The sequence below is a fragment of the Podarcis tiliguerta genome, assembly GCF_965153285.1.
Source record: "Podarcis tiliguerta genome assembly, chromosome: 1".
Taxonomy (NCBI): domain Eukaryota; kingdom Metazoa; phylum Chordata; class Lepidosauria; order Squamata; family Lacertidae; genus Podarcis; species Podarcis tiliguerta.
This window is the reverse complement of record NC_139534.1, coordinates 78,346,142-78,359,315: the sequence shown is the minus strand read 5'-3', so window position 1 is coordinate 78,359,315 and position 13,174 is coordinate 78,346,142. Positions and strand designations below refer to the sequence as shown.

The following is a 13,174-nucleotide window of genomic DNA, read 5'->3' as shown; positions in this document are numbered from 1 at the left end:
CTTCCATTCCTTAGCACATAATATGTAAGTGTAAAAACAAAAAATGTTGCTGTTGACACTTCTGAATTTGTGGGAAAGGAACTCTGGGGGGATTTCTGGTTGCTTGTTTTTTCAATGTTGTTGCCATAGTCAGGTTTTTTCCTGCTTATTGGTGAAAAAGTTGTTATATTCTGTCCAGAAGACTGTAAATAGGTTGCTCGTTTGTCAACCACTGTCTGACCTGGAATTTGAGCTGCTGATCGCAGAGATGCCCAAGGCAGCTCTCAACAACATATTTTTCAAATATCTTCATGTAAACAGATAAAATCTAAAGTTTCTCTATGGAGATTTGCCATTAAGTCTGCCCACCTGCAGAGGGGGAGGTACAGGTTGTTTGCAATTTTAAAGATGCAATTGAGATGAAAATGAGCCCCAAAGCAGAATAAATAAGTATTGTTCAAATGAAGTCTACAAGTAGCTATGAGGAAAACAATAGTTTGGCTGTGTAAACAAGGACCTTCTCACTGATAAAAATGTTCAATATACAGTATTAAGGTTTGAAAATGAGTTTTATTGGCCTTTTGGGTATTATTGACCTCTAATATAATTTGTACTGATACTGAGGAAAGTGAGTAATTTGATATAAAAATAGACTTTTTTTATCTATTTTCCTTTTCACAAGAAATTGAAATAAAAGGTTCTAGGCTAAGTATATGTAGCCATAACAAGAAAGTAATAAATTAAGCAGCATTTTGTGAGGTCATTTTGACCCCTAGCACCTAATGTGCATGGTTTTTCAGTTTTTTAGTCATTCCAGTGGGATGGAGTGACTTGGAAACCACATACCAGTTCAAACCTCATAATAGTTGAAGAATACATAGAACCTGGAATTGTGAAAGATTTGCACAGAAGTTTTATTTTTATTTTCAGCACAGTTGGAGTACATATGACCTCAATTATTGATGGAAGGTTAAGTTCAATTTGCACAATTTGAGTTTCATCCCACAATTTAATATGTGTTGTATTATTTTACGGAAGAGTTAATTTCCAAAGTTGAAAAAATACTCTTTTTTAATAGACATCAATTGACATGAGAACTAGTTCCTTCTGGTGCAGTTCTGCACTTTTGGAAAATGTGCATAAATAGCCCAACCATGTGGGCGGGGCTTGTTTAATGGGTCTTTCTTGATTGATTTGAATCCTATATACTATCTCTTATAACATGATCATTTCCTGCATATTCATTTGCCATGGTCCTGTGAAAAAGGGGTCAATAGCATAGTGCATTTACATATGAAGCTCATTTCCTTTTGAAATAACTTGGCCAAAAATATGTCTGCTTGGAGTTGCTCTCCATTATCTACTTGTAAAGCAGGGCATAAGTCAGTTGTACAGTTTGAATGCATGACCCATTAAGCTCAAACGGCTGCCAGTTTTATATATGTGACTTTCAGTAACAAACATAGTAAGGGCTACTTGAGATAAGCTGATTTGGGCAGGGTAGCAAAAATTGATATAATACACTTTGGATGTAACAACTTAAATATTTATCTCTGGTTGTAAGTTCTGGAGCATTTGACTGCTTTGAGCTCCACACAGCTAATGTATCATTGTATTGTAGGCTACAATGACTTACGTGTCTAACTCAAACTATCAATGAACACAGCTTCAATCATTTTCTTTTTAGTTCAGTTTACAATACAAAAGTTGTGTATAGCCTATTGCTTTTCAAAGATTTAGAAGCATTATTATAAACTATCACTTTCTGTGGTTCTCCTGTTCACTTCTTGTGTCCAGTCATGATTTCTGGTCCAACCGACTTGTCAGTCAGATAACTTTCAGGTCATTTGCTGCTGTTGACATGAGCTGTTCATGTGAGGCTCTTTGAGTAATGTAGAAATGCAGAGCTTACAGACTTCTACAGTACCATGTCTCATTTGATAAACCTTTAAGCATATAAGATTCAATAGCATAAGCTTAGTTGTGAACCCGGCATGACTATCTCCTAAAATAAAATATATGTCAAAGAAATACTGCGGTGTCTTCCTTTCCTATGTGTGGAAACTGCTCTATGTAAACGTTGTTTCCAGAGATCAGTTAACTGATTAGCTACATAGAGAAAAACCTATTTTCATTTAATTAGTAATGCATTTTTGTGTTGAATATGAATAATGCATATATGAGCATACAGTGAGTGCTGTTTCTTATCATGTATGTCCTTCTGTTTAATGCAAAGCCCCACCACCTCCAAAACGGGCTCCAACCACTGCACTGACCTTGCGGTCTAAGTCAATGACCTCAGAACTTGAAGAGCTTGGTAAGAAAGTGTTTCTTAATGAGCATGCTGCAATAGCAGAGATGAAAAGGCAATGTTAAGACTGTTTGAAAGTGAACTGCACCCTGTACAGAACGTGGTATTGGAAAATCAATTACATGGGAATGTTGCTTTTCTGGAGATTCCCACGTGTGCATGATGAGCATGAGTGACCTTGTTGTGTTTAATTTTGTTTCCAGCTCTGCGACAGAATGTGTTTTATCATTTATGTGCATTGTTATTTTACACATTAATTTAAAGCTATAAGCATATTTTATTAGCTTGTTTTTCCCCCCTAAGAAATCAGTTTATCTAATATTGTTTTATTTTAAATTTCTGTGGCCTCTCATTAGTGGACAAAGGTAAGCTGCTAGCTGTCGTTCTATAAAAGCTGACCCAGAAACAAAGTGTTGTGCCTGAAAGGAAACTATCTCTTATTGGTGTTCATTGCCCCCAATCCAGCAAAAGCAATTTGTTAGCTTAAAGCAGGTTTCGGCTCTCAGATGTTCCTTACCATAATTTTTATCTCTCCTCCTGGATTAGGGCCTGTCATTATTTATTTATTTATTTATTTATTTGATCCAGTGCAATCCTATGGATGTGTACTCAGAAGTAAATCCCATTGAGTTCAGTGGGGCTTACTTGCAGGTGTGCGTCTATAGGATTGCAGCCTGAATTTGCATGAACAAGAACATTTCTTAATCTTTACTTCACCTATTTTTGTGCAGAAAAAAATAGCGTTCTAGTAGTAGAATCCATTTTTACAATATTTAGTTAAAATATTTCTGATATAAGGTCTTTTTTATTTAAAGAAAACAGTTCAACATTTTCCTACCTTTTAGTAATCAAATATTTGTTACATAGAAAACACTTTAGATATCCTGATGTCTAGTGCTGGATCTAGACACATCAAAGAAGTGTTTCAGTTTAAAGCGTAAATTTAAACAGGGAAAACAGGTAGAGAAAAAAGGGACTCCACATCGCCATCTGGTGGCACGTATTGAACATACAATGCATATAAATCACTATTTCTTTACCAGTCTCGCTGAGTCCTAGGTAACATCGAGTTTGTTTATTTAACACCTTTAGAGGTATTAAGCTGAAACATTTTAAAATAGAAATTACAGAGGCTTCTCAAATGAAGAGTTTATTTTTTATATAATCTTCATTTAAATTTATTTCTTGATTGTGAATTACCAGCAATTTTATTCAGAAATATGCCCTCCTTTGTACTATTTCCTGCTTTAAATAACACAACAGACCAGTTGCAATTAATACTGTTTAGGTTTTGGAGGGATTAGGTGGGAAATAGGGGGCTATTTTATATGAGAGTTATTGGGTTTTAATTTTTTTTTTTTGCCAACCATAAAATTCCTGTTTCACTTGCTTTGAATATCATGAAGTTATCCTTTTAAACAAATTTTTGTATCATAGCACAGTCCTTGTTCATTCGCCATGGAAAAATGGGAAAGGCTCCCTTATGAACCATAAAAATAATGATCTTGTTGGCTAACTAGGGCATTTTTCTTCAATCTGGACATTGTAAGCTAACAAGAAGTTACACCTGAGCAGAGATAGTAATCACCAGGGTGACCTATTTAAGCTATGAAAATGTGTAGTACTCAGTGTAATTGACTTCCTCACAATGCTGCCTTTATAGGTCTTAGCATCCGACTCACGAACCATTTTGAGATTCAGGAAAAAGCTTTCTTTGGGCCACAACTGCACCTTCCTTCTGAGCGCCTTTCTTTTCCCCAATAAAATCACACAACTTCAAAGGAATGGCAGTTCTTCTCCGGCTGTAATTTGAAATCAACTGCCATCAAGGGAAGACTTGGCCTCCACCATGGGCTTGAGTGAATCACAGCAGCTCAGTCTCACTCGCTTGCATCAGAGGTCATCGTTTGGAGCCTGACAGCTACCTGCAAGAGAAAAGTTGCTTCTGTCAGGGGCTGAGCAAGTTCCACTCCCTTCCCTCAGTGGAGATGTTGCCTAGTAGGCAGTGGTGAAAAGGTTATGTCAGCAAAGATGAGATCAGGATAAGCCTGAATGATTAATCCTGGAACCATGTGGATATCGTGGTTGCTCACCATGTCCACAGGGGGCGATAACTGCGGCCCCTTTGCTCTCTTCCTTCATCCCCGCCTACCAGGCCGCACTCGCTTGCTGGCCAGCTGCTGCTGGGGAAATTCCCCATGGCCAGCAGTATCAGGGAGTGGTCTTCCCACCAAGGAGGGCAAATTTGAATGGGAGCTGGAATGAAATAAGCTCAGCAGGAAGGTCTAGGTGTGTCCGTAGGAAAACTTGTGTTTTCTTATAGTTCTTGGTAGACTGCTAAGACCTATAAAAGCAGCTGTGGAGGGAATCAATTGCTACACGTTTTAACACTCTAAACAGGTCAGCCTGATAATTACTCTGTCCAGGTGTAACTCCAGTTAGTTCACATTTTCTCTAAAGAAATACAAGAAATACAAGCCTTCTGGTGGCACATATTGGGTGTTTTATTTTTGAGAAGTCTATCACTGAAAGGATAGACATAAATAACCTTAAAGGAGTTGGCAATAAAGAAAATGTCTTCCTGACCATTATAATATAGAAACTTGAGGTTTCTTCATCCTTCATAATTTTTATATTAAATGGTTATATAATTTTATAGAAAATTAAGTACTTTGCTATGATGAAAAATTGTCTTAAGAGCTAGAGATATCCACACCAAACGTGTTTCAAAGTCCATGAATGTATGAGTAGGAACTTCCTTATTTACTTCCATGACATGATTGTAAGCAAGATTTTCTGGGATTGTGTTGAAGAGAACAGGACACCCTTGATTATACAGGGAAAGAGCACACAATACTTAAAATACTCCTGCATGCCTACCAATGCTGCTAAATATGCAAAGGCTTTAGTCCTCTGCAAACTTAGGAGTAAATACCACTAATGTCATTTCTTTGTTCCTCTGTGTAAACTTGCATAGGATAAGGCTGTAGATGTGATGGTGTCTTTTGAAAGACCACCTACCATTTATAAAAGTATGCAAACGTTCATGCTGCGCAGAATATGGAGTTGAAAATTACGTATTAGTCATGGCAATAGTTTAAATTATTATTGTTGCTGCTGTTGTTACTGTTTATCAACTTCCTTTCATCAGTGATGTCTAACAAAAATAGTTCAAGAAACTATATCTGTTGTGCACATAAATGTTTTATTAACTAGTTTAAATGGCTTTAAAAATATTTTTTTATTTGCCAGTATATAAAAAAGATAGACTTACAGGAAGCTGCCATAAGAACATAGTACAAATATTTGTCCATATATCCAAAATTTCTACAATGACTCTCCATGGTTTCAGATGGGAATCTTGCCCAGTCCCATCTGGTGATGCCAGGGATTGAATTTGGAACATTCTGCATGGAAAGCATGTGCTCACTATTTATCATTGAAAGTGTATTTGTATTGTCCCTCTTCTTAATGGGTTCCTCTTCCTACTTTTCTCTGTACTCTCTCTTCTTAAACTGAACCAGCCTCCCCCCCACTCCACTTTCACAGGGCCATTCATTCCCCTTGAAAGCAGGGTGGGGATGTTGGTGACTTTTATAGGGATGGGTGGGAAGCAATCAAAGAACTTTGGAGTCCATGTGGGTCTACACTTCAGTCATGAATACTTTATTTTTTTAACAATAGAAAAGCTTTGTTGCCACAGTAAATGGCAACAGCCACCATTCCCCACCACCACCCTCAATAACACCTCTGGGAATAATACTACATCATGACACAGCATAATTGTCAGGGGCATTCTGTACTGAATTACAAAGAAGTATCAATGCACTGCTCAGGGCAGCCAAGCTGCCACTTGAAACATTGGGAGAGTTTTTTTAGGGTCCTTTACAAATATCCTCTTCCATCCCAGCCTGAAGATAAGCTCACTCCCACCCTAAAGTTCTTTGATTCTGATCTTCAGGGACGGGTGTTATTCTTCCCCACCTCGAAAGCAACAATAGTCTGGGCTGAATGTCCAACACTACGATTTTCTTATTTGTGACCAATAATATTTCTTACCTTGTGGTATTCCAGTGGAATTTCTTTCTTTTCTTTCCTTTGAACACATGACAGTGCCCTCCTTCTTGTGAATGAATTCTTTTGTTTAAAAACTCCCCCTCAGTTTTAAACCATTCTGTGTATTAAGGGGCTGCTATTTTGGAGGAAACAGCCCATTGGGCCAAGGAACTAATTTAGTGGTTCTGTGGAGCTCATGTTCAGCTTTGTGCCCCCTGTAATATTACACGGCTGCTTCCCAATTAGTGTTGCACAAGCTCTAATTCATGTCTGCCCCTCTTTAGAATCTGCACTGAGATTGTCAGGAACTAATGGCCTAAGAAATTGTAACAATTCTTTCCCCTTTGAATTCAAACTCTTAAAATATTCCCCGCCACCGCCCCTCCACAATCATGCTGATATTTTTAAAAATCTAAATCATGCTGTTTAACTTTTGGGATGAGATCTTCCTTTTCGGCATAGCCATGGTATTCTGCCTTTTAGTTTGTATCTTTTGGAATTAGAGTTTAAACATAGCCTGTGCTAGTTTTGCTAATGCTTATGGTGATTTGAAAAGGGGAAAGCATAGTACTGAGTACGCTCAGTGTTGGTGCTTGAGACTCAAACAGGGATTTATCATTTTAGAATGACCTTCTCTTCACATTTTATTTACCATTCATTCCCTTTCTATTTTCAAGCTTCAGTACGGAAGAAGAAGGGTAAGGGGAAGCATTTTATCTCTTTTAATTTGTTTTTTCTCCCCTACACCTTTTCATATTAAAGGAGGATACATAGTTGTAAATGGTCCAGTTTGTCAGTCATAAAAATAACTTATTAATATGTTTTAGCTATTTAGATAATGAACTGAAATCACATAAAATAACCTAATTTCCTTCACATTTGAAATAGATGATCCCATTTCTTTCTTTTGTCTTGCCTCCTTCATCCCCACTCCCTCTCCCTTTATATGTTTAAGATCCCTTCCCAGTTGTTCCCCAGTCATTATTTCAAAGTTACTGTGCTAACTGGTGATCACTTAGGGCTATTTCATGCATGGCATGTCCCCAGGTAGGAAAAAAATATGTGCACACACGTCATGTTGTATGTCTGTTCTGCTGTGGTTACCTGTATTTGGAACCACCTGCTGCAGCTTCTGAACATGTGTAACCAAGGCAGAATAAACACTTGTGCCATTTTCATGCCCAACAGTGTATGTGGGTGTACACATATTTTTCTGCACTGAGTTTCCCTTCATGTAGGAAACTCATGAATGAAGCAGCCCTATGAAAAGCAGTGGCAAGTAACCGGAGTTTGGTGTAGTCCTGCATCACTTATTTCACTTGCCTGCTTAATAGCCAGTCGTTACTTACAAAACCACACTGCCTCTGTCTCAAAAATAGGCACCTCACACACACCTTGAGTCTTTACCTGGAGAACTGCTGCTCTGCATAATTTCAGGTTGAACTTAGCCTCTTCCACACTGTCCCGTATGCATGGAATGCCCTCCCTGAACTGATCCATAAGGTCACGACTCTCCTCTCCTTTATCTCCTTGAGACCCACCTCTGCTGCAATGCCTACTGAGCCTATTGCACAACTTGCAATGACAGATTGCCAAGTGAAAGGACAGATGGGGATTGTTGACATTTTGTAGTAATACTAATTATAAATAAATATATGTATATAAAGGTTGCATATATTTAGCTGCATCCCTTTTCTTCCTTACCCTTTGTATGTCACCTGCTTTCTTCAAGGCAGGGAACTTTGTTTTTTTTGTATATATGATTGCCTAGCACACTGCTAATCCATAGAGGTAGAAGAAATTGAGGATAAGTCATGTGTAGATTACAGAGTTGTGTGAAGCATTAACTTTGATGCTGTGTTACAGTGGTGAAGCAAAGTGGCTGGAGTTAAATTTACTTAATTTGGTTTTTTTGTTTTACACTTTTCCCAGCTCTCTCGTTTCTCTTCCTTTTGTTGATCATATTAACAAGAGCTCCAAGTACACCTACAGCACTGCCACTCAAACCCTTCTGCAGAAACCCATATAGAATAAAACCTCTTAACTAGTTGTGAGCCCCAGTGACTTGGAACACTTTGTAGTGTAGATGGGTTCTCCAATAGGTATAATGTTTGCGTGTGTGTGTGTGTTTGCTTGCTTGCTTTTGTTTCACTGAGGGTGAGGGTAAATGCCCTGAATATGGATTTTGAAACCATGCACATCCAAGTCCACTTCACGTGTTAGAACATTTAGTGTATATATGCAGTCCATACTCTAAAACTGACATCCACTTTGAACGATGTATACGTTGACACAAAAGTCATTACTTGTGCCAGAAAGTCAAGAATTTGTCTCTGCCACATATACACATACTTTAAAGCATATATGTTTCTTGTAAAGCAGACCTCACATGTGTAGAATTGCCTTTATGCAAAGTTGCATTGTACTTTTCATGGCATTCTATATAGGCAGGGGCTGTCCCAATAGCAGGCATAGGTCCATATGGATATATTTGGTGTTTCCCGTGAAACTGAAGACAATAAGGGAGCCCCTTCTTACTCTTAATCAGAGCCCCTTATTTACAATGGAGCCACTGGATCAGGGCCGTGGTTTAGCTATACAGTTACGAGATAGAATTCCTTGTAAGATTAAAATCAAATATTATGTCTTCCGCTACTTTTAACTTTACTTCTGAATGTTGCATAGTGTTGCTAAAAAAACCCAACTTCTCAATCTGTAATACATCTTTTTAGCTTCCAGTTGTAGACTCACCTGCCAGTAAGCCCAATTTAACTCAATGGAGCTTACTTCTGAGTAGACTTTTACAGGATTGCACTGTTACATTGCTATTTTCCCTTTCATCATCCTTCTCAAACTCAGAACTAAGCCATTCAACTTTAAAATACACATTATTTCAACTTGGAAACTGGTCTTATTTCTTTTGGTTTACAATATTTTGAAAAATTAATACAAATTTGACCCAGAAAAATACACAGTTGAATGTATTAATAAATGAATTAATCTAAATTGTAGGAATTTTTTTGGAGTATCCACTGCTTAGCAAGGTGGCTAGTCTATACCATGAACTCCATGGGGAAAAATCTTAAAATTAGCAAAACAAATAACACAGAGAGATTTTTGCATAATTCAGACAAAACTTTTGCACACCTTTTGTATCTCATAGAGTTTTAGAACAATATATTATATAGCAATATATTTCCTCTGTATAATGTCTATGCATCCTTGCACCGATCCAGAGATCACATATACATGTATATGTATGTGTATGGTGTCTCCCAACCTTTTAAAGGATTTCTTCATTTTAGCGGATAGACCCAAACTAAGTGCGCCAATGATAGGACATATGGGGATAGGGCACCTCCATTGAAATGAACAATGAATTCCATTAACATGTCTTGGTGAAAACAAGATTTATCAGGGCATGTGATAATGCAATGCCCAACAAATCCCCACTGAATCAAACAAAAACATACCCAAACCACAAGCTATATGATTATTTCACCAGTACAAGCACAATATGACTAGAATTTTTAAATTAAAGAATTCCAGCCTATTAATTCATTTTTTTCAAAAATGGAACAGCAACAAAATAAACCAGCCTATCTATAGATTATTATTTTTTAAATAAACCATGAGGCAATGATGGTTTACATGACCAGATAGGTATGGAATTTGTAGGGGGAGCAGGTTTTGCATAGCTATTTTGGAACACTTTTCTAATTCATCAGTACCAAATTTTATCCTAGTGAATTTGGTGTATTAAGCAATGTCAGGTTTCCTTTGATCTTATTTGAGATTTTAAGCCTAGCTAGTTGGTTTTCCCCCTGAACAGTTTCTAAACTGGATATTGTTCAATTCTCCATCTATAAGTGCTTCCAAAATGTTGATTTGTGACAAGAATAATCAGATATGTGTTTAGGGGATTTTTACTGCTGGATTGGTGCTAGCCAAATAATAATTCTGAAACAGGAATATTTTTGCCTTCCTCTATTTTTGTTGATCTTTCTCTTGGGAGTATAAATTTTAATTCTAGAAGAATATTAGAATATCGCCTGCAGAAACATTAGGTTGGGTCATAGTGCAATTTAATACAAGATGCAACTCACCTAACAAAACAATGTTTAATAGTGGTATCTTCTAAAAGAAACGTATCAGTGGCATTGATAATAAAAGCAATAATATTTATAGTACATGGTATAGTATCATTTTTTTCCAGAAAAAAAGTGTGAAATGATGGCATTTGAAACAATTAAGACATAAATTAAATCCAATACTTGAATTCCAAATGTAATAGGGACCGAAAAGTGGCCTCATGTGAAAAGGCTACACACTGCGATTACAGGTATTTCAGCACTGTGGAATAGATCATAGGACTTTCACAACCAAGAAATAGTGAAAGCAGACATGATACCAGCTCTAAAGTGTTCACACCTTCAAATATATCTCGGAAAGATGTTTTGGACAGAATTATTTAAGTCATCAGAAAGAAACCTTACCGTCAAAGATATGGATATTCCTGACGTTACCAATCTAACATGGATCCTCTGAAGGATATTTGTGTAAGTATTAATTGCTGACACCAAATGAAAATCTGAGTTAATATTACTATTTCATGGTATGCAGTTTTAAGTTTTGTGGAGATGTGTTGAATGCACACTTAATCATTTTTAAATGGGGTGATCTTCTGTCTTCTCTTAGCAAATTTATTAAATAACTGTTCATTTATCCCAATGAGGTTAAGCCATATTTATTAATATAGCAAGGAACCAGACTTCACTTGTTTTCTAAGATGTATCAGTAAGAACGTTATCTGTTAAAGAGGTACAAAGGAGTTAGTGAGGAAAGAAATACAAGGGGTGAATTTTTAAGTTCTGTTCAGTACTTTCTGGGAGTTCTCAGAGATAATGAATCCAGGTGCTGAATATTTCTGAAACGTTCAGCATGATTTCATAATCAGGTGGTGAAAATTAGTAGTGCTTCTGAAAATGTTTGCAGTCCTTAATACATGAAGGCTTTTAAAGCTTCCATGTTGCCATTGTTCTTGCTGTCTATTATGAGCAGAATACTCATACAATTATAACTAGTCATGCATCCCCACATGTAAAGCACTTCATTGTCTTTCTTCACTAGAGAAAAGTAATTGAGGGTGACTTTGCCATCCCAGTGAGGAAAACATTGCAAGAGAAAATAAAGTGATGGAATCGTAAGTATTCAAGAGAATCATATTACTACGGCCATTAGGTGTGAAATTTTTGAGCAAAACCCCTGGAAATTGTTGGCTGAAAGATGAGTAAGACTTTATTATATATTTTTAGACTGTTTGTTATTTAAGATTTTCAGAATTTAAAGGTTGCACACAGAACGCATTTTCAAAGCTTTTAATCTTTTTGTCTTTCAGGTGCTGTAATGCTGCCACTGTGATTTAAACTTCAGTATGCCTTATTTAAGGTACCAGAGAGGTGGACAGCATACTCTTCCTTTCTCTCATTCTTTCTTTCCTTTCTTCCTGATTTCCTTCCTTATTTTTTCAAGGCCTTTTCTTCCCATTCCACATTGTTTGTTTTTTCAGTTGTTAACAATGTCATGTTGACTCCTAATTAAAACTGTAAAATAAATTACTCTAGGCATCTTGTAGTTTGTTTTCATTTGCCTTGCTCAGTTCTACAAGCTGGCTCATGTGTTTGCAGAATTGCACCATAACTTACTATAATGTTTGGAAGATTGATTCCCCATCTCCAAATTCCATCTCTTCAAATGCTGGCTCAAATCTAGCACATTTTGTTTCCACTTATTTTCTCAATTCTGAAAACCTTCCATGTTTTCAGAATGAAATAACTTTTTTTTTGAAAAATAAATACTGTGTTTCTAAAATAACTGTTGCTTCTGCAATGTAAAATATCTCTTGTGTTGTAAGATTACAAACATATGGAACATCTATGCATACATTCACACATAATATCTTTTTTCATCTGCATCTGGGGATTTGAGTTGTCATTCCATGTGATGGAGTAAGGTATAATCTAGCATTAGATAACAATGTTATCATGAGGTTATCTTATCCCTAGCAGCTGGTTGTTTGGAATGACTAATTTAGAATGACTTTTCCTTTGGTTCTTCATTCGATAAAAACCACATTACAGAAAGGAAGGTTGAGATTGGGGGTCAGTATGTTCATAAAGCTTCCCAGTAGAATTAATTCAGCAGCAATATTAGTAAATATTCCCAAAAGGCTGATAGTCTAAAATTTGGCCAGCAAAGAATTAATGGATCCCTAGATACGATTCAAATGAATATCAAGTGATTCAACCTGAGTGGCTCTGTGTTCCCTAAGTCTTAAACGTTTTTACTAAAAACTATTCTTGAAGCACGGCATATGTATCTAATATGACCCAGTCATCTCTTATTAGTTTCTGCCCATTGATTATAGTATAATTTATTAATCTATAAATATTATCTTTCATGCATTAGAGTGAAATTTGATTACTGAAGCACACATCATATTTTCCAGATACCTTTTTAATTTGCACCTCTTCCAGATAAGAGGTATATAGGTGTTAAGATGTTAGGTGACAGGATTTGTAAATCTGTTGCTTTCAAATTAATATTTGGTATTAGTTTCATATACCATTTCCCCCACCCTGTACAATGATTCTATCCTGTACAATGTCTGATTTGAGGTGTGCCAAGAAATGCAAGCATCTCCTCCCAGTTCTCTTAAACAGACTATACATTTTAGAAGCCCTCTTGCATAATCTGAAATAGTCAACCTCTTACGTTGGGCTGTACGGTTGCATACTTTACAATACACTGTCTTGATGTCATTTATCT

General features: G+C 36.6%; 1 protein-coding gene across 8 annotated transcripts in view; it reads left to right on the top strand.

Moving 5' to 3' along the window:
• SHANK2 (SH3 and multiple ankyrin repeat domains 2) overlaps nucleotides 1–13,174 on the top strand; it is a 339,067-nt gene that overhangs the window by 281,456 nt on the left and 44,437 nt on the right. For 5 of the 8 annotated variants that reach the window (XM_083408314.1, XM_083408315.1, XM_083408319.1 and 2 more), the window contains 2 exons: nucleotides 2,216–2,296; nucleotides 7,024–7,044. The exons of 2 other annotated variants lie outside the window; for them this stretch is intronic. In XM_083408314.1, the coding sequence (XP_083264440.1) occupies nucleotides 2,216–2,296; nucleotides 7,024–7,044 (102 nt within the window). The remainder of the gene's footprint in view (nucleotides 1–2,215; nucleotides 2,297–7,023; nucleotides 7,045–13,174) is intronic. One more of the 8 variants, XM_083408316.1, reaches the window with a different exon arrangement.